Here is a 26,100-nt window from a genome sequence, read left to right on the forward strand (position 1 = left end):
GTGAAATCCAAGAGTGTGCATGCATTGAAAAAGTTTACATCTAATAAGTCAGCAAAGTGTCGCAGAACAACATAGCGTTTCGGTTGAATTATTCAAAGAAACTCATTAATATTGCATGTAGAAATTGTTAAATGAACTATTTTAAAAATGGAATTCGTGTTTTGATTTTATATAAAAGGTTATTTTATTTCTTATTACTACGTAAATATATATTTTTTATGGTTAGAAGGTATGGATACCTATGTATGCATCAAGTGTTAAATCCAATAACATATTTTTTTATAGGCGTAGATATGTGTATATACGGCCTAAGCCAAGGTCTATGAAATACTGTCCAGTAAAAAAACTATTTTTGCTATTTATTAGTAGCATAAATATATTTTTAAATTGTAATTTTGAATTCCCGCAAAAACGGTCATACGTCACGATTCATGTTTATTTGTTCCTTCTATTGAAATTTGTGTGGAACAATTTCATGAATCTTGACGTCACAACAACCAAGGCCAAATACGTCGCGTTTTTCTACTAACATATTTTTATTGAATTTCTTTTTTACATTTACGTATGAAAACATTTCTCTGCAACATCCGTATTGATTTTGAAAATACAAGTAATTATTCTAAATCCATATCATATATTTTTATCAGTTATCGTAGTATGTGATATTTCCCTATTACAACAGTTACGTGAAGAAACATATATAGAAGAAACTGAACAAAAATAATGCAAAACTATGTAGCAAAGACAAACAAGGGCAATAAAATAATGGTATACAGTATATTCATGAACACGATAAACATACAAGACTTCGAGCTAAATCATGCCAATCCATCTTCATCCCACGCTGTTTTAGTGGCGAAGAGATCTACGAAAAGCCGGAAGATCTATCCCAAAAAATTCCAAGTTATGCGACGAATTCACCAACCTACACATCGTCGCTTTAGTTCGTTTTTATCCAACATACCATTTTTAACGAAATTGAGTTAAGTGTACAGAAGTTCTAAAAAAGGCTTAATTTATAAAATGAAAATGAAAACATGTATTATATTTTTAATTGGTATAAGGTGTTTTTTAACAAATTTTGTCTTAAACGGTGGTCATTATTTATGCCTATTTCGTATTTTAAAAAAAATTAAAACTCTATTTCTGCAGACTTGCGTTTTGGTCTGTTGGACAAAAACGAACTGAAGCGACGACGTTCTGAACATTGGAGCATAAAAACAAAAGTTGCTCTTAAAACGTTAAATAAATAGCAGATGTTGACTTCTGGTGACATGGTTGGGAACGCCACGATCCTTCACGAATTTAGTATACCTAGGCTTTCATATAATTCACAAAATTTTCAGTTAAATAAAAATATTTCTGTGACAACAAATAATAATTATAAACCTTTTTTATGAAGAACTTTTAACACATTTATTTAAATTATCGTAAGACCTATCTCACCTTCGTCAATGACACATGACCTAACATTTTAATTTATTCATTCTGAGCTAACATGAGATATATACTTATGTTAATTTATGCGACACTGTTACATTTTTTATTAATGGCGAATTATTGTTTTATATACTATTGAGCGTGTTGTCTAGATACCCTTTGAAATATATATTTGTTTATCATCATTGTCATAAACTATTAAATAATTTTAAAAAAAAACGTTTTACTAGGAAGTACCGAGTTTAAGTAGTAAAAAAGAAATGCACAAAATATTCTTATATTTCCAATTATTTATTATTTTGATTCTTGTCAACGTACGCGCAGTATGAATGGTAGCCAAGTCGCTGAATCTTATACATACCAATCTGCTGTTTGAATTCTTAATTTTCTTGCTCTTGTTAGCGACAGAGAACCGAAAACCGATGCATATTTTATAACTTCCTCAAATTAATATCTCCGCCATGTTTTAAATTAGCGACGACCACCGTGAGATGTTTTGGTTAGATTTTCATAATTTGAAATGGCAAGTGAGGGTAGTAATTTTGTTTCGATTATGTTTTACCACGCCATGGAAAACGTTCAGCCGGATAGGTATTCCTTATTCCTATTACCGCTCGCCTCTATAAATAAAGCTTAAGGGAGGTCGTCTGGTATCAGTTTATTTATTAAACCAATTCATTTGAATTCGTTTTGAAAACGTTTCGTATTATGTCTGAAAGTTAATCGAGAGTTATGGGAAAATGATGAATTTTGATTAAAGCATGCAAATTATATTAGTTTATAGTTCACATTTTATGAAACCTCAAACCAGTCGTAACATTAACATATTACAACCGAGATATAGAACATTTTTGAGAAGGGAATATAGAAATGTATGCGTTTATTTACCGGGCCTATGATTTGTCATTGCTTGGTTTAAGTGACCACGTTATAATATATTTATTTACGTATTTTATCTACATTGATATTGACATTAATTCGTTGCATATAAACTCTCATTTAAAGTTTAAAAAATCTAAAAACCATTGTAAGGTAGCAAACAATAAATAATTTATTAAGCAGTGTCTTTTTTTCATTTTAATTGAATCTTACTTTTCAGTGTTAATTTATTTTATTGGCAATTGCTTCGTTTTGGAGGTTTAGGAGAAAAAAAATATCAGCTGAAAAATTGCAATCAATACCTTGTAATGATATAATATGACCTTTTTGCGGATTTGTTACGGACCTATACATGTTTACAACTAGAATTTAGTACGTTTACTCTTGTAATGTAATTCTATAATTTTTAGTCTGTATTTAAAATCTCCCAAATTATACATTGATTGCGCTGCTTGAAAATAATTTAATTGAGCATTTGAATTCATATTTCTTATTTTGTTAGGTTCACAAACAATGAAATATACAACGTTGTATAAACAGTATAGAAAATAACTGCTATAATAGATTTAAACTTTAATTTATTTACAAATCGATTTTCTGCTTGAAGAAAAGATACATGAATTATAATGAATGAAACCTTTTTTCTTGTATAAAATGCGTCATTTATTTGAAATACTGCACTGGACTTTTCTATACTTTAATAAAATCAGAGTACCGGGTGTGTTGCCTTTTTCACTCCTCTCTATAATCCGTATGGAAATTTGCCAAGGCAACAAATACTGAATATTATACATATTATCATAGTTTGAAGTTGCAGTGCTTTAATAATTTATTGTCTAGTACCCGAATACTAATTCCGAAGGCCGTTCTCGATTGATCAGGATTGTTTTTTGTAAATGTAATTTAATATCACTTCTAAAGACGATGGGTTCGCGGCGTATTGAACCCGGTTTGCCGTTAAATAATTTCGCAATGCCGTTACTGAGATATTTATGCATCATTACGTTCATGATTTGATAAATTATTTACGAAAGTCGTCTTGAATCGACATCCGGGTTCTTCTTCAAGTATTTAAGCGACTTAAATTACTGAACCCAAATGATTAAAAAACCTGCATTCGGGTGTACTTTCTGTATTCACGATAACAGCAAAATGCATACGAATAATAAAAAACGTGTATCATTATTTTTTTGGATAATTTATATACCGCCGTTTATGTGAAAATCACCCCAAAGGTGCTGTACAAAAAATCATATTCCAACAAATTAAACACAATAAATATCCCGACACGTCAAACAAAAGTTATATTATTATTCTTACCTGTCTTTTTACATAATCAATTTGAAAGGATTTACTAACAGTTACCTACGTAGGCGTTTTTTCAAAACATTAAAATATTTTCGCATTGCTGTTGTCTTAAATATATGCATCTTATAAAAATGACTTTTTTTTCTATAAAATAACATGTATCACATTTTAAGACGAATAATAGCAAAAATATACTACGATTTAATATAAAAATGACCTATAATCGTTTTTTTTGCACCACAACAGGCCAGAGGGGGGCAATCAAAATGGTGAAATACAGCACATCTGGGCGCGAGTAAAATCACATTAAGCTTTTGTTATCTCACCGGGAAACGAACCCGGAACCCTCCGTGTAAGAGGCGACCGTCTTAGTTATTACGCCACGCGAGTCGTTATATCGTCATGATCGTAGAACAACGACATATGTGATTTTCTTCAACTTTACATGAGAGCGGTTTAATTTTTTTAAAAATCTAAGCCGCTATTATAAAGGCTATCTTCATCGGTACATACCGGGACGGTATACTTAACTTCTGTATTATCTCTATCTACCTTCCTATGTTCTACCGACTTATCATTTCAACGTCATATGATCAATCTTACCAATGAATGACGCCGAAAGATAACTCTGCGTACTTAATTAAAATAGTTCTCATTTATATTTTAAATAGGTTTCTGTGTTAAAAAGTCGCCATTTCAAAGCGATTATTCGATTATTCAAAACTCCAAAAATTCTCAATACAAGCCAAAAATGCTCCCTTGGACATGATTTTTTAAAATTTGACTTATGACAATTACAAAGACGGTATGCTTAACTTTCGTGTGTATTTATCTACCGAGATATTACAAAATCGGCTCTTTTGACATCTTGATACGTACACTCAGGAAGATAATAAAACAAATAAATAAAATTTAATAACTACATTTATTTTTTATGGTGTTTACGTTTTTACGGCTAGATACTCTTATATGTTTATAGGGCAGCATCTAGCAAGTCTGGCCACTGCATCTATCCGTTCGGATTCAAAACTGACTGTTATGTCAGAATTCAATTCGACTTAAAAATTTACTTACTTCTCTCTCATATTTTACAAAGACTTTTAAGAAAAAAAATGGCCACCGCAGAAAGATGAAAAAATTTAATAAATTGTAATTAAAGCAAAAACTGCTCAGTGGAAAACAATTTTGTCACTTTTAATGAGTAGACTGTGAGGTGCTTGACCCGTCGTTACATACCGACCGGTTGTCAGGGGTCGGTATTGTATCTTCGTAATTGCTCTGGAGAATTTATCTTCCTGCATGGTGAAGGTATGACGTCCTTGATTTCCCATTGTAATCGCAGCCCTGGAATATACAGCCTTTATAAAACCTTTTCATGATAAAATAAAAAATAAAGTCAATGTCGCATGTTTCGCACAGCCCTCGTTGTTCTTCGACTACGACGATATACCTATATACACTTAATATAATACTCGACAATAACTATTGATAGATGTTATAGTGGGCCTTCTTCTTGAAGGTTTAAATTATAAATGATTTATAAGTTGTATCGTTCTTGAAACGAACTGAACACAACTATCCACTTAACTGTAATAATAATGGCAATAGGCATATATAAAGGGATTACACATTGTTGTCTAGAAACACTTGAAAGTTAAATTAGTTGTTTGTTGTGTCTAATCTAATTTTCTTACATGTGGATAGATACTTTGTATGTATAAACAAAAAGAAAAACCTATTGTTTTTGCAACATTGCTTACTGAACGTTTTTGCTTGTATAATTTAACTAGCGTTATTCGTATCTTCAAACTTTAAACACAAAAACTAGTAATTCCATTAGTAGGTTTGTGAATGGGCACGGTGCAGTGTAGTTATATTTTAGTAAACTGATTGGAAAGCGTGACACTAAAGCAGATATAGCAAAAACATGCCTTTTAAAAAAATATTTTATCAGTGTCCGGGTCGATGAAACATACAGTTCTGTGTGTGAAAGAGACCAGAAGCCTGGACAAGTGTTTCGGAGTCATTGACTACTTTCAGTATAGGTAAATATCCCGAAAAAATATATCGAGTGGATGTTTTAGTCTGTTCCGTAGTGAGGTGGTTGGCGCGTCCGACTACCATGCTTGAGGTTTCAGTTTCGATTCCTGGCATGGTCGACATGAAATATAATTTCAAGAAGTGGTTTTTCATAGTTATATTTCAAATGTTGAGATCCGTACATAATGCAAGGCTGAGGATAAGCATTATCGACAAAATCGAGAAAGGAGCTCTGCGTTGGTTTGGACATGCAGAGCGAATGGACAGCGAAAGAACGGCTAAAAATATTTACGATGCGAATGTTTATGGATTCAGAAAAAGAGGAAGACCGAGAAAAACATGGCATGACCAAATCCAACAAATACTTAAAATGGACATGTTAAAAGTCGGATTAATCGGCGCGCGTGCAGGATAAGATGTATGAATGTAGAGGAAGCGAGATCTATATGCAAAGATATAGTGAGCTGGCATTCTATCCTCTCTGCCGACCCTTACGGGGAAACGGCGTGATGGTTTTGTTGTTGTTGTATATTTCATTGTCTTTGGACAGGCACTCGAAGCGTGAGATTGATCTCGCCTTTATGTATTAAACGATCAAGGCATACTAAGTTGGGTGCAAATAGTCAAATAATGATGGTGGTAAGACTCAAAAACAAATTCTAATAATCATTTTTTACCATTCATTAATATGTAAATTAAATTAATACACAATAATTTGTGATTCCGTGTCCAGGAGGATGAAGAGTACAGTTATGTGTATGAAATAGATCCAGAATTCTGGACGAGTGTTTTTTGACTCGATGGCTACTGTCAGGTTAAAATCCTGAAAAAATGAATCGATTAGGGTAAGTCGGCCTCGTAATGTAGTGGTTGATGCATTCGCCCACTATTTTTGAGGTCCCGGGATCGATTCCTGGCAGGTAATGGTGGATTAACACTAAAACATTTCACTGTCCTTGGACTGGTGCCCGAGGCGTAAAACTTATCACTGTTCCTTTCATGTAACAAAAATGATCTAAATACGCTACGATTGGAGTGACAATTCAGTGCCCTATCGTCGCTTTAGTTCGTTTTTGTCCAATATACCGTTTTTAACGAAATTGAGTTTAAGTGTACCGGAGTTTTGAGATAGCCTTCATTTACAAAATACAAATAATTAAAAAAAAACTAATTGTTTAAGGGGTTTTTTTAACGAATTTCATTGAATTTACGAAGTTAAGTTGAAATTATTATTTATGCCTATTTCGTAAAAAAAAGTTTAAAGCTCTATTTCTGCAGATTTGTGTTTTGGTCTGTTGGACAAAAACGAACTGAAGCGACACTATGTACCACTGGGTGCGGATCGGCAAATGATTATGATTATTGTGCTGAAAATATTTGAGATATTTAAACATATTTATTTACTAACGTATCAATTAACAATATTTTAGTATGTCTTAATGTTTGTGATTGCTTTCACCAAAAGGTTCTCCATCACTGTTGAAATGTATATGAAATGTAATACTCTGGTCGAAATGAATAATTACCACATGACTGCATAAATATTACACTGGCACATTTCTAATTGAAAATTGTAAAATAAATCTTCTTTAGATAAAGAAATCGCAAATTGGTTCGTATGAAGAATCCATCACCCGAGTACTGGCTTCTCTCAAAATATACTCTTTTTCTATCAACTTTTGAAAGATGATAAAGCAATTGTGTTTATTTTACTCGCTTACTTTTGCCTAATTGTCAGAGTGGGTGTAGTATAATAGTTCTTATAAAATATTTCACCGTGGGATTATTATCTTGTCTCACAAGCGCAGCTGGTTCACGGTTCATGACCAAACGTGACGTATTTTAGTGATTAATACCTAGATTATTAGATAGCATTTCAATGCGGTTTTAATACATGTCACTTAGATACATAATATTAGTATGCATACCTATATTATTTAAGTTCCTAGATTATCAGTCTACTTTGCCCTAACAAGGTGAAACAATCGTCCGATTTTTGGTTTTTAAAAAATAAAATATATATACCTAATTAGAATGACTTAAATCGGTGTTTGATACAACATTAAGATTATAATATGGAGTTCTACATAAACGCCAACTCAATAAATAGAATACATAATGTGTTCATTTTGTTCAGTTTCTTCTTGTAACTGTTATAATTGGCTTTGGTCGTATATATAATTAATAAATAATGTCGATTCAGGACATAGAAAATTTCATTTTAAATTGTTTAAAAATGATGTTACTTATAAATATTAATTTCAAAACCATGGAATTGAAGCACATGATTTTCAACTGATTTAAAGACCATGTATAATTTCCCTTTCATTCTTTTAGTGTTTACTGTATTACAAATCAAAGTTCTTAGTTCATTTTTTTATTTTCGATTTTGACCATCGTTGATTTTATGTTTGAAAATATATTTAAATTACTGTGGTGTTACTTGTTAAAGCCTGTAATTGGCTTATTTGTTTTTTTTTATATGTACTGTTTGTTATCCGAATAAAGAATAATAAAAAATAATAAAGAACATTATTTCACCTATTACTTTGTATATGTCCCAATAATATAAAAAGTGTAATGTGAAAATTTTCCGTAGATATAAATAGTATTTAATAAACGTACAACATTGTTTGACCTTCGTGGTGTAATAGTTGGGATGCTTAATACACTGGGAATCCGGATTCGATTCCCGTAAATTGTTATCTTTTTTCTATCCTAGCAATCCTATGTATTCTTTTAAAATTAATTCAAAATTAAATTCAGATAATGCACCTCTTGGCCTGTTGTGGTGCAAAATATAAAAGTATGTCCGGAGTTTTTCAACCTCGTATTTTCTAAATAGGGGTGAAGATATATGTGTCTCCAGTTCAGTTTGGAATTAACAATAATATTGTCATCCTTTTTGCATATATGTATATTACATTATGTCTTAATTTGACCACTAAATCTTGTTCAATTTCCACGCGGCCGCTTTCCACCGCCCCTCCAGCAAAGCCGGCCAGCCGACTGGAAAAAAGAAACGCTACCGCTACGGTGCGGCGCTCAGTGCCTGACGAGGTGCGTCCGTTTGCACACTCGCAATATAAGTATAATATTCACTTGTCTGGTACTGCGTTATCCTGTGAAAAGTATCCCTTTAGTATGTGCAGACGCCCTGTTGCGTCGCCGTCAGTTTCCTCGGTGCGTCGCGTCGCCGCCGCAGGTTCGAGCGCCCCGTACGCCCTGTTCCGCGCAATTAGTTTTGGCGTACTCTCGAGTGCGCGTTTGTGTGTGTTTGTATTGTTTACGCTATTTATTGATTGTGTACAGTGTCCAATTATTAACTCTACGTGGATGAGGTGTATCGAAACAAATGTTCGATAATACCATTTAATGTTGGATAATTCATTTATTTTAAAACTTCCTTTTATTCTGCTCGTGATTTCTTTGAGTGATGCAATTCTCTGCACTTTCACATTGCTTGAATTTCTTTTGCCTTTCAAATAAACGAAATATTTGTGTACGAAATCTACCGTCACACCTGGGAGGTGCTTATTACACATCGTTTATTTCCACAGTAATAACACCGTTACTATCATATTACTTTTCTCTTTGGTCCGGTAACCAAAAATAATCCACGTAGTTTTGTCTACATAAAAACATCGGTCACGCGTACGGGCAGCGATGTAACTCCGTAGGTTTATGCGTAGACATGTACGCACTTATTTCCTTCGATACCTTCTCACTTTTGCCTACTAAACTGAGGATTTCAGTTATATGGGTACTTAATTCGAATTGAAAACGAGAGAAATGCGTTGTCCGAATAACGAGAACTACCTTCGTACGTGAATATTAAGTATCTGGTATACTGCTTATTAAGATGTAGCATAGCACGTCTCTGTCAATGGAACTTGGACTGACCGAAACAACATTCACGCACTAGTTATTAAAAGTTTTACGTACTCGTTTATTGCATTCTGATTGAAATATGTTTTTTTTTGGTCTTAATAAAAAAACTTTTAATTATGAGAATTCTTTTATAACAATCTGCTTGCCCACTAACGACTCACTATCTAGGCATTTCCTACATCCTAATTATTTTGTTCAATGTTATAATTACGTGTTCGAGAAATTCGGAAGTATCGCATCCTTGGAATACAAAATGAACGATCATAATTTTAAAAGTATGTTTTAGTCTCAAGGTTTCCCCGAAATCCATAATTTAAATGAGGTGATATAAGTCCCTAAAACCTTTGCTTACCGGATGTTTTCTGGGCACGTCCCGTAGCTTTTGCCGAAGAACTCACCACACGCGCGGTTAGCATACCTAATCCCCCAGCACCGTAACTCGGTTGTTAGGAGGAGGAAGGAGAGGGTGTAGAAGCCCTGCACGCTTCAGTAATGCGTCCAATTACTATTCAGCACATACCCGCTATTGTCGCTTCACCGGCCGCAATTCAAATAATCGCAACATCGACACTATTGTCTTCTTTCCCTCAGTCATCGCTGGACGTCTTCCATGTAGGTGCGCTATCGTCACTCGTTTGAAAGTTTGAATCACCTCGGAGTTATGTGTCATTACTGAGTATTCATAAGCCATGACGGAATCTAATCTCAATGGATGAAGCCAAATTCCTCATTCGCGATAAGCGCCGCTGTTGGCACCGTATCGAGTTCACGATTACCGCCGAAGGTAGTGGCACGCTTCTGATCGCGACTAAGTGAATGTGCTGTTGACGCTGACCGTCCTTTCCTGCGGTGTCGTGGTCCCATGGTGCTGAAGTGCCCCAGTGCCCTAGTGCTCGTGCCTGTAGTGTGAAGTGGACACTTGTCATGTGCTCAACTCGATCATAAGTGTTTTCCTTTGTATATTGTACCGGTATTCTATATCAGATTTCGATCAAGCGACGGATACCTTATCCCAATCTCCTCGACACCATCCTACAATACTGTCGGCGATCTCTTCAATTTGATTGAACATATTTTTACCGCTGTTATAGTTTTATAATAATATATATTGTGTACGTGGCTCGCTCGCTCTGTTATTTCACGAGGCGTTATCTGGCTTAATGTTTTTCGTTATCATCAGCGAGGATTAGATGTTTCGGCTGGTTAATCCGAATTCCTTTCCCAGCGCTGCGCGGTCGGTCTCGGTGTGCTAGTTGCTAGTGTTCGATGGTTCGCGGTGGAGAAGTGTTCAGTGGGATGTGGAGTTCGTCGAGTGCCTCTGCCCCCGTGGTGGAGTACCGCGGCTGGAGCGGGGGCGCCATGTCGCTGCCGCGGGTGGCGGCCGCCCCTCGCTGGCCCCCTTCGGGACCCGCCTCCGTGGATCGGCGCTCGTCCCGCGTACCCCCGCAGCCCTCCCGCCCCGCCCCGGCACCCATCAAGCATCAGCGACATACGCAGCCGAGTGTAAGTGACGAACCTGGACGTATCGACAAGATTTACATCGTTTACACACATATTACGTTTCGTATTTGAAAAGGGGTATTTTCATGATATCGTTTACCCTCTCGAAATGTACACCGATTCATTTCTACTTCATTATTTAAAAAAAACTTATTTTCGAATATTTAAATTGGCATAAAAGTGAAAATTATCTGTATTTTTTATAATTTATTAATTTATCTATAATCCATACAGATAGTGACAACTGTATTTTTTATTATATTTTCGAGATGATGTTAAGCTTTGTGTCCCTGCGTCACCGATAGATAATTTAAATACATACCTACATTATATCTAATACCCACTGAACATACGCAACGAGTAATTTTGATGGCTTGAATTTAATTTGTGTTTTTGGAAATGAGAATGGTTATAAACAAACCACATTGATACCCGATTTAATATCGTAAAATTTATCTCTGATATTTAACATTAGTCATATTCGTCCTGAAATTAAGCAATTATTTGGATATGTCGCGAGGAGTTGTTAAGTCTTATGTACTTGCTTGGTCACTGCCATCTCGTATTCTCATTCTCACGCATCGATCATTCCTTTGGAAGACCAGCTCGCAAATAAAATAATAAAATATTCGCAAGTATGATAATTAAACTCGGCTAATATTGTTTAGGTCAGTAGTAAAAACTGACATTAAGTTTCTGGTACCTTTCCTCACCAAAATTTCTAGTCTGCCTTGTGGCCTAATGGTCAGTGCGTTTGCCTACCGTGCAAGAAGCCCCAGGTTCGATTCCCGACCGACATGGGTGACACGAAATATTTATTGAAACAGGTGTTTTTTCTTTTCCCTGGACCGGCTAGTCTGGTAGGACTGATCATCTTACTTTCACGTAACAAAAATAATCGAGATACGCTGCGATTGTTTCTTGTAACGATCGTAATCCTGAGTAAAATTTCTTTCAAGATAATTTCAAATGAGGTTCTGCAAAGAACAAAACGCACGATGCTCGTTATATAAGTTACGAATACATTTATAAAAGGAACACGTGCAGTGGTGTGTCATTCCCGAATCAAGACCATATCTTTTTATTGGATTTCTTAGAATATTGGTGTCAGAAAACGTGCAGTAAAACAGGTAAAAACAAAATTACTGCAAATAAAAAATATGTAAGGATCATCAAAAAGACAATTAGAATAATGAAATATCTGTATGTGAAGTAAATGATAGAGAATATCGTTTTGTGATGAAAGTAACTGACAGTATCATGCCTACTAAAAAAATATATTTAAGGAAACTAACCAATAATGGTGTACAACGACCTCTGTGTGAACTTCAGAAACAGAGAGATGACGCCCACAAAGTTGCTTAATTCAATGAGATGAGGAATGGGAAATACGAAAAAAATAATAAACATAATACGTCTGAATTTAATAACTTGTAATATGGTAACTGAAATTATTTTTGTACGTATTGAGTATAATGTAAGTTATAACTAGTTGTTTTAAGTAGTCCGTAGTTACGTTGTTCGCGAGTTTTTTTTTTACCGATAGCAAACATTTACACTTCTCTATAAAATTTTCCAATAATAAAAATTGTTGAAATAATCTTCGCGTTTTCAATATATTTGATTGCCAGTGGTACCTACTGCGGACTTGAGAAAGCTTGTATTCAATTGACGTATAAATTAATATAAACAGTATACTTACTTGAGTCGTAAAAGGATTCTGCCGTTAGGGCTTGCTGTGACGTGCATGCAAATGGTAGAGGAGTGGAGTCTCGCATTCCTATCTAACTTCATATAAAGTGTAAAGCCTCTAAATATTTCGTGTCGCGATGTGAGTTCCTACTTTACTGACTAGCAATACGCACAAATTAATTATTTATTTTATTTTATTTTATTAACATAAACGGCAAATATGCCTTTTACAAACATTTATAATATTAACATGTTTGGCTTAGTACATATATATATATTTTTTTAAACATGAATTTCCTTATACCCAAGATTTATAAAAAAATAAGAAATAAACCAAAAATTATAAAAGATTTATATTTGAAAAATTAACGTATAAATTATACAGCATATTCAGTAGAAAGTTTAAATAATAAAACATTCTACAGTAAAACAACAAGAAAATCATAAGTACTGTTTCACACAGCTAGGCAAAGTGAACGAAAAAGTGTAAATACATATATATATATATATATATATATATATTATGAAATGCATGAATAAATAAATATAATTACCATTCACCATCTTTGAAAAAGTTCAAAAGGTTTGTTCTATAGGAACAATACCCTACACTAAATATATCAGATACGTGGGAATAACTATTGCCGAGTTCATGAAGTCTATTTAATACGGCATTACAAGTATACACTGTCCGTGAATTATTGCTACAAAACGGTGGCACCTGTCTAGTCATTCTTCCAAGCACCCTGAAGTTGATGAGAGATAATAGTTCAGGGCAATCCCAAGTTGAATTTACAATTTCGAATAAATTTAAAAGGTCTATAATTTTTCTTCTATCGTTAAGTTTTAACAAATTTCATGTTTTTAGTAAAAAAAAATAATTAATCAATTAGTAATTATGTGCCCTGTACCCACATCTTCCAATATAATATAATATAATAAGAATCACGTAAAATAAATAATTTATGCTCGTTTTATACCTTTGCACGATTTATTTATCTTAGTCGTTTGGCAGAGCAGTCTTGGTCACGTTGGCAGGGGAGCACGCCGTTAGGATCCGCCTCCATTCGCTTTTGATTTCATCGCATCTGGAGGCCGCTTGCAGAAAGAAGCCAGTTTCTTCTGTCACCAAGTCTGTAGATCTTGTAGGACTTCTTCCGCGAGATCTAATTCCCTCGTCTTTGTAGCATCCAATTTTTCGATGTTTTCTCTTCGCCTCGTAACGTGGCCGAAGTACTCGAGAACAAGGATTTGCACAATGGAAGAAAGACACTGTTCGATACCTAGTTCTCGGATTATAGAAATATTAGTCCTATTGCTTGTCCATGGTATCCACTACATTCTACGCCAGCACCGCATTTCGAACGTGTTTATCTTTCTTCGTTCCCTTTTTCTCAAGGTCCAAGTTTCTGCGGCGTACAAAAGTATAGAAAAAATGGGTTTTAGCTATATTTTCGTTTTTGTAGACTTGGTGATACTTCTTTGATACTGAAAAAAATAATACGAAAATACTTCTGACAAAAATTTTGAACATATATGGAGAACCTTTTTTTATGACATACCTTATGTTTACGATCCTATGTAATATTTGTGGTGATAAGGTTGTATGTCTGTGTTAACTAATTACTCGTCCCAACTCACCCTTGGACTTTTAGTCCCATGGAGTTGGGACTTATGTCTCGAACTATGTGTAATAAACTGTTCATAAGTAAAGACCTAAATAAATAAAACTTATGTCATGTTAAAACATTAAAAAATGTTTCGTCTACATATTCTGTTTATCTGTTTTATAAGATACTAGCGGACCCGACCGACGTTGTCCTGCCAGAACGTTGGCTTGCTTGTTATTAGCTGGTTAAACAAACGTTTTTTCAAAAGTAAGGCCACACGTTATTTATTTTTGCCTTTTTTGAGCTATTTACATATTCGTAATAAGGGTTAGTTTTTCGTTTTACCTCCTCATGTGATTGGCTAAGAGGCATCGTCGTGCTCAAATCCAAATTGTGCAAAAATCACCACTCTAGTGCCATAATTCATGGAGAAAATACGGGAATGCGTGTTAATGAAGAAAAGTCAGACCGCGATTTACCCTGGGCCTTCTAAAATTATGACACTCAACTCATGCCTAACGCGATTTAGTCATTCTTTAATCGTCAGCTGGGTTTTGACGTGATCTTGACATTTAATTCGAAACCGAAAGAAAAGAAAGAACTAAGATAGACCAAATCTTGTCTTGAGGTAGTAATTATTTATATTTTTTTGGCCTAGTTTCAATTTTATATAGTTGTAGTTTATTTCATTTGTACCTCGATTTAGTATAAAAAATGTGGCTTTAATGTGTGAAAGTTGTTTTTAAAGAAATAATTTTCTCAACAACATTTTGAGTGGTTCAGTTCTTCGTTTTGTCGGAATTTTTAGAAGAAATTCTTACCGCTTTCAACTACTTAACTTTCGATTGGTAGTACTGTATTTTGTCAAACTAATGATGACAGTTTTTTTTATTTTACATTTGTGCTCTGTGATAATAATACAATTAATAATATAACGCAATCTATCAATGCCTTTTATCAAATAGATACATTACAAGCGCGAAGAAAATGGCATTACAATCCGTTGGTAATTCCCTTATTTGAGTTTATTCATGAGACGTGTCGCCATGCACAAAAAAGTCGTCGTGTGTGATGTGAAAATGCTTTCATTGTTATTTAACTGGAAAACTGAACGAATTTTATATCGTTTCATTCATAAATACAATCCAATCCGTTTTTTTACATTTTTAAATTAAATAATACACTGACAGCCAGTGTCGTTGCTATGACAATGAGTTTCACAAAAATATGAACTGAAGGAAATGCTTATGTCTCTTTCTCACACGAATGTTTGCAATTGTATCGTGATTTGTAGTCTCTTTATTACGAATGAGGAAGTTCAGTAGTTTAAAAAAAAAAAAATTGTTATGAAAACTAAGCCAAAAAAATTCAAAATCGTTCATTTAAAAAAAAATGTATTGTTTTATCATCCATATCTTAAACAAAACAATTCAAAAAAATAATATAAAACATATCAATAATAATAAAAATTAAAGCAAAACTACAAATGACAAAATATTCCATTAATAATAAAAAAAGAATAAACTTAAATTTGAATACATTAATAATTAAAAGATATTTGGAAATTAAAACGGACGGAAATTGATTGTACGTGTAAATGCAACCTCATTTGAACAGTTATCAGGTTACATGGTCATACTTATCGTTATTATCGCCATTCTTTGTTCTTCTGTTCGTGTGTGGCTAAGAAAAAACTTTAAACGGCCATGTTATACTTTTATAATTAACGAATACAAAGCGTGTTCTCCATTACATTACGAAATCCGAGGATTCAACAATAGTTTTGTTATTATCAGATTATAAGGTATTCTTTGAATGTATGTTATAATAACTAATAATAATTATAAACCTCAGAGTAACAATTCTCTAGAGATGCCCTTAAGCTCTATTGTATATTAAAAGCCCACCCACTTACCCGGATCTGTTTGAAAGGTCTTATGGTCTCTTTAAAGTTCCACAGAGCAAAAACTATTTTTTTTAGCTAATGAACGATAAATTTATATTTTAAAAAAAATCTTTGTTTACAGAAAATTCGCGTTTTTTTATTTATTTTTTAAATTTTCATTCACTGCTTATAACCGTCAGAGCAATCTAAGTACATACATACAATTTGTCCGTCACCCTTAATCTAATTAATCAACACCAATATTCCGTTATTTTATATAGTACAGTATCTATATAATCTTTATATATATATAATTCCTCTGTACGTGTGATGTCACCGTACTCCTCCTAAACGGCTTAACCGATTTATGTGCGGTTTTCAGAGAAATACAGATCTTTGCGCTGTGCGTGTTCGTAGATATTAAAATCTTTCATCGAATATGTAAAAAATAAGTTAGGAGCATAAATGTTTTATTCATCGATCTACCAGGGTTGCATTCGAGGAGAATGCATTTACAAAAAAAATGGAAAGATGTTGTTATTTTGTCTATAACAAAGTTTGTTTTTGAATGTTTACAAACAGCATTTGTTTTTTGTGAATCTCAATCAGATTCTTTCCTTAAATTCGTTAAAATTTCTACCCATTTATTTCTTTTTACTAGATTTTTGGTAACACTAAAATAATATTAAATTCAATACATTTTTAAAAATCGTATTCCTAGATAAGTACACTCCTCTGTTGGTGAGAAGACCGGAGTTTGACGTTTGCAAAAAGAATGCCATATTTGAAAAAATATTTATTTTACGTTTTGAAATTCAACTATAAACAAGTACCTACTTAAATTCAATATTAACAATTCTTAGATTTGGAATTTAATCACAAACAAGTACCTAGATACTTACTTATCAATTAAAAAACTTTTTCCAAGCTAATAGCAGGCAAGCCAACGCGCAACGTTTGGGCAGGACAACGTCTGACGGGTCCGCTAGTTAATTTATAAAAATGCATTATTGTTTCTATTTGAATGCTTACCTCATCGCTTTTGTTCTTTACAATTTGTAATAGTTAATTTGAACATATCGGTTGAACATCCATTTTATCTCAGGGTCTGAATGGGTTAATATCTTAGTAAAGCAAGCGCTACACGGCGTAGCCATGAGCACCGCGGGTGAAGCTAACGTAGCAGCAGGGAGAGGTAAGCTAGGGTTTCCTAGGACAGCGGTGCCCGTATCTTAACGGCCGTAGTGAACGGTGATGCGGTGGACAGTCGTCGTAACGGTGACTAGAGAGTGGTTTCCTAGGAAAACGTATTTGATAACATTTATTAAGACCGTTTTCCTAAGAAACCACTCTCTAGTCACCGTTACGACGGCTGTCCACCGCATCACCGTTCACTACGGCCGTTAAGATACAGGCACCGCTGTCCTAGGAAACCCTAGCTGTATGCGCAGTACGAACCTAATTTCCTACTGTAGTAGGTTGATCTTAGTTTGGATCGACAATAGAAACCTTGATAAGCTGTCGATACGCGTAGTCACTTTCATTTTTTATATTTGCGTTATTTTGTATTCTATCGAAAGCCAAATAAATAAATATAACACTTCAAGATATAAACTGAACAACTTGAAACCTTTTCTTGCACAAAAAAATAAAATAAAAACGCTTTTAAAAATGAAGGAAATGACTGGTTATTGTTCACCTGAACCTGTGACGTTTCAAAGTACCTAGTTCATTTTTATGAATTTGTTCATACATTTTGGAGAAACTTGGCCGTAAAATTAAATGTTTGAATTTTTACCGCGTGTAAGAAAACATTTTTTTATATCCGATTTCCCGTAGCACTGAACTTTATCATTACACTGGCTACGTTTTTCACAAAGGGTGGAATTCAAAATCTGTTGGGGTTATCTTGTAAACAATGTTGTGAAAAGTGCTTTATTTATTTAATAAACAATGTTTTCGATGTTTTCAAACGTTTGTAGACGAGGCTGGATTTACTCACAACAGAGTTATTAACATCATTGTAATGTTTTTAGAATGCCATTCGTCAATGCGTATTGTAGCCGCAAGACTTTCGTTGAACTAGCTTTCGTGTATAGTGTAAATGTCATAGACTATCAAATTGTAATGTTTTTAGAATGTCATTCGTCAATGCGTATTGTAGCCGCAAGACTTTCGTTGAACTAGCTTTCGTGTATAGTGTAAATTTCATAGACTATCAAATTATTTCAATCTTAAAATTCATAAATAGGGTCTAGAATTTAACCGTCAATGAGCTCGGTAGCTGCAGGACGTGTTGTAATCCACAAGTGTAGTTGGATATCGTCACTTAAGCGGCAACATGACCTATCTCATTTTTGCACTTTACAGGAAAGACAAAAAACTGAATAAGATATACGTCATGTTGTCTAGAAAATTTTGATATGTCATTTTAATATAAGTCGATTTGTGGCGCCTCAGGAGCTCAATCACAGATGGCTATCGACATGCTAAAAAACGTGCTAAGTATTTGAGCGATCACCACGAACAATCATGAACACGCTGAAGTTAAAGCGGTCGCGTTGCAAAACGAAATTCAACTTCGGTCAGTTCAAGAGGATTGGTTGAATCTCGCACAGGAACTTATCTATGGCGTTTTGCAACGCGACCGCTTTAACTTCAGCGTGTTCATGATTGTTCGTGGTGATCGCTCAAATACTTAGCACGTTTTTTAGCATGTCGATAGCCATCTGTGATTGAGCTCCTGGTGGGAGTTTGTCAAAACTGAGTATGCAAGTCGATTCAGAAGGCTACAAAGCTTTTTACATACTTATCTCAATCTGGTAATAACACGAGATTGGTCATTTTGCCGCTTAAGCGACGATATGCGGTAAGCTTCGAATCCAAATAAAAGTATTTAAACATGAAATGTAATCGTCGACGACAATTCCTTTTTTAATCGACCACATAAACTTAATTAAATTAATACTCATGCCTCGTATATAACATAAATATTACTACTGGAAAACAGTTATTGTTATTTTGTTGACCGTCTTGCCTAGCTTCTGTTTACTGCATTCAAATTTATAACTGGTGTATAAAGGTATTTTTTCACCTCGGGTGTATAAGTACTTTGATAACGTTTATATCTCGCGTTAAGTTTGATAATGGCTTACAAATGAATGTTATCTTATCTCGAAATGTATAAAATGGGGTGAGTCATATTGAAATAATGCGATATATATTTTTTTTAATTCGTCGTTTTGTACCGATAATTTACAAGTAAATACAGCAATGAAACATCGCAATGTTTACATTTACATATCAAAATGGAATAATCTTCTACAAAGTCATTTAATGATTAAGTAAGACAAAGAAATAGGAACATTCATTGTACTGTTGATTTATCATCTTATTCGCTTTTTCCCGTTTATAAATTAAAATCGTCAGTTGTAGTAGAATGATCCTTGTTTTTTTATTTATTATTTTCGCTTATACGACATGCTTTTGTTTCGGTTGAATTATTTAACGAATTTATTCTCACCAATTCTAGAACAATGGGTTGTGCCGGTTATCATTTACGTCAAGTTAAGAAAAAAATATGTTTGTGTCGGGTGTCGGTATAAATATGAGTAGGTAAACTAAACACTTTGTCATTGAAACGATACTTTCACAAAGGTTAAATTAAAACATTTCATTGTTATTTTTCAAACGATTATTCTACTAAAAGCCTTTTTGCTATTATTGCATTAGGTATCATTTATCGTTATAACATTATCACGATACTATTGACGACTTAAAAATGTAAATAAAATAAAATTCACAGGTTCAAAAAGTCTTAAGAATTTATTTTTTTTATTATGAAAATTAAATTGGTGGTTTTCAAAATTATATAAATCGTTGATTTTGTAATACTTATTATTGTGTAATAAAAAAAAATAGCTTTTATTATAGTATGTAGCAATTTTTACTATATTTGTTGTTCATTTCATTTATTTTATTCCATTACTTTAATCATTATTTCCCATTATTTTTAGGTGTCGGTGAGTAACGCAGTCTTTCCCGTAAAATACCTTTCCGGAGTGATCAATCTACCATGTTGTAAGCCTTTTGTGTTTTGACTAACAATTAATTAACCCTCTGATTTATTATGTTAACTAACTGCCATAAAATTAGTATTTTAGCTTATTAACGAATTTGCATGACCGTTTTTTTAAGTCATACGTACAAATAGTTTATAATATACAAACAATATATATACCTAGATAGGGAATATTTTGTAAACGGTTCTGTACGTTCCAAGTATTTTTTTTATAAATATATATTTTTTTTATTTGTTGAAAGACTTAAACTAAGACCTTAAAAAATATGTACCGCAGTAACGGCTTAATTTTTTTAAGTTTTGTATTTTTGAAATTACTACGCGTTTGACGTTTTAAGTTGTTTTCGGCTTTTTCTCGGTCAGTTCTGCCGATTGATCCATTCACTTGCCGTAAACCGGAAATCTTTCACAACTCTCTTATCATTGTTTGATTCATATGAACTAGTGTCGTCGCGTCGTTCGAAGTAGTTCGTTTTTACTAAATTTTTTTTTTTTTTTAATACATTTTCGAGGGACGTTGCCGTACAATTTAATGCTCTAATTTTTACCGCGCGTAAGAAAATATTTTTTACATCCAATTTCCCGTAGGGCTGAAGTTTATCATTGACAGAAAAAAAAAGTATTATTTTTTTTTTTTAAATCTGAAAGCCTTCAAAACAGTTTGCTTGTAATACTGTTACGTTGTATCATAAAATCTCAATTAAGTTGTTTATGACCTTAACTTTTTCATTTATACTTTTTTAATTTTGTAATTCAAAGGCGTTGCGTAAGAAAGTAACGTTTCTGGGGTATTATCCACTTTAATTCTGAACAGTTAGTAACTTCTCATAAAATTTCTCGTTCAATTAGGAGAGGGCCTCAAGGCCGTGTGGATTCGTAATGGGTGCTAGAATCGCGTCGTGAGGTTCTGTGAAGTTCTTTCAGAGTTTCCCAATTATAAACATCTAGAAATACGCGGTCGGCCTCACTGCGTAAGTGCGTAGTGCGTAGGTACTGCTACTGGTACAACCAAAAAGATATCGGAATTATTGTTAAAGACACAATAAAACATGTGTGTATAAATTAATCGGAACAATCAGAACATCTGTGTATGTTGTACATGTGTATTACATAATAACTGTAAGATTAAAGTAGGCACTTGCGTATATTATTATAAAATAATATCGAATTCGTTAGGTACTCAATACATTTTGTACACAAACACACTCTTTCTAACGTGTGCCCATTGGATTTTATGTGTAAGATATCTCTTCATTTAAAATCCAAAAGAAACTACAAATTAAGCGTCAATTTTACTTGGAAAAATACACGGTATAACTGAAAACAGTTAAGATAGAATATACGAAATTTTGAGTTTGTCCAAATGTTGTAGACAAAATACCGGATTTCACCCCCTAAGGAGTCATTAAGATTAACAAATGACAACAGAGATAGAGAACATTTTAGAGAAGGGAATATGGAAGTCTACGGATTTACAGGGCTTATGATCTGTCGTTGGCTGGTTTAAGTGGCCACTTTACAACAATCACAAATTTGCCTATGTTTGAAAATCCATATTCAATTCTTCCATCTGTTGATGTTAGTAAAGTAAAAGAGCTAAAACCTTTTTTTACTTAACATCGCAACGCCTAAAAACAATTTATACATTTTTAAACTTTTTTTGGACCAGTCGGTTTTATTACAATATTTTATTTATCATACAATATTTATAAACAAATTACAACAGGGACAGTGTGAAATAATTCGATCAAATGAATCTCTTCACAGCAATAATGGTTTCAGCTCTTTTACTTCACTAAAATCAACAGATGGAAGAATTGAAGAAAAATGGATCTTCAAACATAGGCATAACGGTGAATGTTACACAGTGAGTTAAGTGGTCACTTAAACCAGCCAACGACAGGTCATAAGCTCTGTAAATGCCTAGACTTCCACATTCCTTTCTCTACAATGCTCTCAATCTCTGTTGTTATTTGTTAAGAGAGAATGTGTTAGGTTTTACGGTTAATTGTAAAAAAAAAAAATGTATTTAAAAAATAATAATAAGAAAAAATAAAATAAAAATTCATAGAGTTCTCAAATATGTACCTTCACACGTGATTTTCATTTTTTTAAATGTTACTGCCTACATGTCGACGATGACGCCACAAAATCACTTATACAATACCACAATATACTTTCTTTGCCAGATTTATTGACAATCTTTGTTTATCACAAACGGCAGCTAACTGCCTAACCTAACTGCATGTTGCTAACTCAAGCCATTTTTCGGTAGTCAGATGGCAGAAGGGACAATCTATATGTTCAGTAGAGCTGAAATGACACTTAATTTTAAGACTTTAATCCACAAAGTAAAATATTTCAGTGTACTTTTTAATAATTAATTCCCATTTTAAATGATGCTGTTTTTTTCTTCTGTGCGTACTGAAATATTTATTAAAACTGAAAACTGAAAAACCGAAAAAAATACATATGGTCCCTTCTGCCATCTGACTGCCGTTTAACGCCTGATTTAGAACATGAAGCTTTTATTTTATTTTTTAAAATCTTTTTACCAAAAAATATCCATTACAATAAAGTATATTTTACTGAAAATTTTGCATATAAAAAAAGATAAAATTTAAAAAATATATATATTTATTGGGGATATTAACATGTAACAAAAATATAACAAATAAAATATACAGAGAATAAAACCAATGACAGATATCCACAGAAATCCATTAAATACACGTACAATACATACAAGTGTGTTTGTGTGAGTGTAAGTATGTGGAAGGGTGGGTGAGTGGGTGTTATATTGGAATAAGGGTGGACATGTGTGTAAATATTATTGCACAAGTAGGTATCGAAAATATAAATATATATAAAATATTAAGAATTAGAGATAAAATAAAATAAGACTTTATTATTGAAACTAAATATAAGACAAAAAAGTATGTTTTAAGACGCGCATTTTAAATGTAATTTTTTTACAATCAAATGGATCAATAAAGGAAAAGTTCAAATTATATTCACGAGCAAAACGTATAAGTGGAGAGTTCTGAGCATAGTTCGTACGAACTGCTGGCACATGAAATAGAGAGCTCGACGTGTGACGGGTGCGGTAGCCGGGGACATTTAATGAAAACTCCGACATAAGAGCCGGACTATCAAGGCGTCCACTAAGTATGTCATGAAGCATTTAATAGTAGACGGAGATCTTCTAAATAAAGCAAGTGGTGCTTTTTTGCAGGAAGGCATATAATTGAAATCGGTATTCCTGCATCTCCAGTTAAGATGTCTAAGAAATGTCCATTGAATTTTCTCGAAGTTATAGATTTATATTCTTTTTGGTAAGTAGCATTGTTTAGAAACATTATTATTACGAGGGTACCTACTAGTTTTAAAGGTGTTCTGTAAAATGTGTTATATTAAAAAATAATTAAATTAAAAATTTCAAACTTAACACACAATCTAAATAATTAATCATATCCCCAAAAAATGCGCCTGATGGTTAACATCAATTATCTCATTTTGAGGTTGTTCTGGCTTAGTATATTTTAGCATAACACCATCCACTTATCCTATCACTTTGTGTTTAAAACTAAAGTGAAATCTTACATATCCGATTAATAGCTCACTTAAAGTTTTCAATTTAACTTTTGAAATCTGTTCAGGTTTGACATACTTAGTAGTTAGCTAAGTGGTTAAAATGACTTTCATCATCCATTCCAAGTTCGAGAGGCTCTGTCTGCGGCTTTGGCTGTAGAGACTGGCGAGTTTAGTAGCTGGCTGGTGCGGCGCGGCGTTTTCTTTGCTAGATTTCTATAGCATTTCCATCGCGGACCCGATTAGCTTTTTCTAGTAGACAAATGAAATAATTCACTAAAGTCGCCTTAGCGTAACGGCCGGCCGATCGGACACCAGAGAGCGTACTTTTACTTTTTCTTCACCGACTTAATACCGACCGGCAATAAGAGCAGATCATGAAGAAGAGCTGAAAGTGTGCAGTACCATGGTAGAAACTCTCTTAAAAATCGAAGAATAATGTTAGACCAGTTATTTTTTATTTTCCTAATCTACTTAAAAGACTTCCATTCCGTGTGCCATCTACAAACACCGACAAGACAAAACCTTCTGTTTTACACAGACAACACGTCAACAAACTATTTAAAACAATCTACAATACCTATAATATGCGAGCAATATGACAATAGATTTACCGAGGCTGATATTTTTTATGACCTAATAAGTAAATTTAAATAAAAAAATCATAGAAATATTAAAAGAAGTAGATATTTAATTAATTTTATTATTGTATACATATTTTTCATTCCTTACCTTTTACATTTGTTATATTTCTTTAGTGTATACACTTTTTTTTTATCGACCTCGTAGTGGTCATTGTCAATGGCCAGCGCGTTTGCCTTATCACACTAAAATATTTCATAGTCCCTGGTCTGGTACCTGAAACGTAATACTTGATCACCTTACTTTCATGTAACAAAATTGATCGAGATATACTGCAATTGGTGTACCAATCCAGTGCCCTATGCACCATTAGGTGCGGAAAGGGAACGATGATGATGAATCACTTTTTTGTTGTGTGCATGAGTGTCTTACACTAATATACAAAGGACTTAACAATATATTCTGTACACACTGTTTGTTTACCCAATAAAATAAATAAATTTAAAAATTACACCGCCAATCATATTATTTTGCGATTTTGTTTAGAACTCGTCTATTTATTATTTCAATCGACATCGACAGGTTGAATACAATTACCCTTGTAGATTGGTTTATAAATAGTAAATTAAATTAGGAAACTTAATATAAAATGGTGCGTAATCATAGTAATATGAAATATTAAACTGTTAGAAAGCCAAGACATTCCATTGCCAGCTTCTATTAAAGAGTAAGTTAATAATTTTGTATTTATATCTTGACTTGTATCTGTGTTGTGATAGTTGTATTTTATTTTTAATGCTTTATTGGCCGGAAAAAACGTCTATAATAGGATTGATTATAAATTATAACTAGTGCCAAAATGTATCATAGCATTATAAATTTTATATGTGTAAGTACAATAAATCATTACAATTGTGATTTTATACTTATAATTAGAAATCAAACACTGATTTGAGTCTACTGAACACTTTATTTTATTTTTACAAATATAAACATATAAAAATAAAAACTTCGTAATTTTTATATGTTTATATTTGTAAACATAAAATAAAGTGTTCAGTAGACTCAAATCAGTGTTTGATTTCTAATTATAAGTTTAAATATGGAGTTCTACAAAATAAACACCAAATCAATCAATAATTGTGATTATTTAAAAGTCCATTTTTACTATCTCTGTTAAAGTTTGTGCGTATTTTTTATTATATCGAATAACTAAACGTATTTTTACTGAAAAACCTATCGTGCTCAATAATGTCGGAAGTATAAAAAACTCCATCAATTATCTAAAAAATCTGGTTCTTCCGTATGATCTAATGTGCAGATCGCGTGTCGAGACATATTATTTAGTCTAATTTGTTGGCGATAATTACAGTTTGGGAGATTGGATTAATTATTATTTATTTATCCTAATTAGCCCTTGCAATTACATAAAAGCTTCACTAATGCAAAAAATATTCAAGTTAACCACCGTCGATAAGTTCGTACCAAAAACATTTACGTATTTATTTTTCTCAAAAAATAATTTAAACATACATAATGTACATATTGTACATGAACAATGTACATGCATCAAATGTAAACGTTTAAAAAACGGAAACTCC

At 33.1% G+C, this 26,100-nt stretch overlaps 1 protein-coding gene and 2 long non-coding RNA genes across 5 annotated transcripts in view; 1 reads left to right on the forward strand and 2 right to left on the reverse strand.

The window, feature by feature from the left end:
• Window positions 1–26,100, forward strand: part of GckIII (Germinal centre kinase III) — a 205,204-nt gene that overhangs the window by 26,257 nt on the left and 152,847 nt on the right. Inside the window, exon 1 of one of the 3 annotated variants that reach the window (XM_088242442.1) lies at window positions 8,718–11,061. The exons of the other annotated variants lie outside the window; for them this stretch is intronic. Within the exon in view, the coding sequence (XP_088098568.1) occupies window positions 10,825–11,061 (237 nt within the window). The 5' untranslated portion in view covers window positions 8,718–10,824. Of the gene's footprint in view, window positions 1–8,717; window positions 11,062–26,100 lie in introns of those variants that run through there. 3 annotated transcript variants of the gene reach the window in all.
• On the reverse strand, window positions 4,860–8,195 carry LOC148284242 (uncharacterized). Its single transcript, XR_015825377.1, has 2 exons — window positions 6,997–8,195; window positions 4,860–6,326 (listed from the first exon to the last, which is right to left on the reverse strand). It is a non-coding gene; the product is annotated as an uncharacterized LOC148284242 (long non-coding RNA).
• Window positions 14,108–24,717, reverse strand: LOC148284243 (uncharacterized). The gene is made up of 2 exons (XR_015825378.1): window positions 24,650–24,717; window positions 14,108–14,238 (listed from the first exon to the last, which is right to left on the reverse strand). It is a non-coding gene; the product is annotated as an uncharacterized LOC148284243 (long non-coding RNA).

The sequence above is a fragment of the Micrasema longulum genome, unplaced genomic scaffold, assembly GCF_059751315.1.
Source record: "Micrasema longulum isolate JH-2025_06_02 unplaced genomic scaffold, ASM5975131v1 h1tg000138l, whole genome shotgun sequence".
Lineage (NCBI taxonomy): Eukaryota > Metazoa > Arthropoda > Insecta > Trichoptera > Brachycentridae > Micrasema > Micrasema longulum.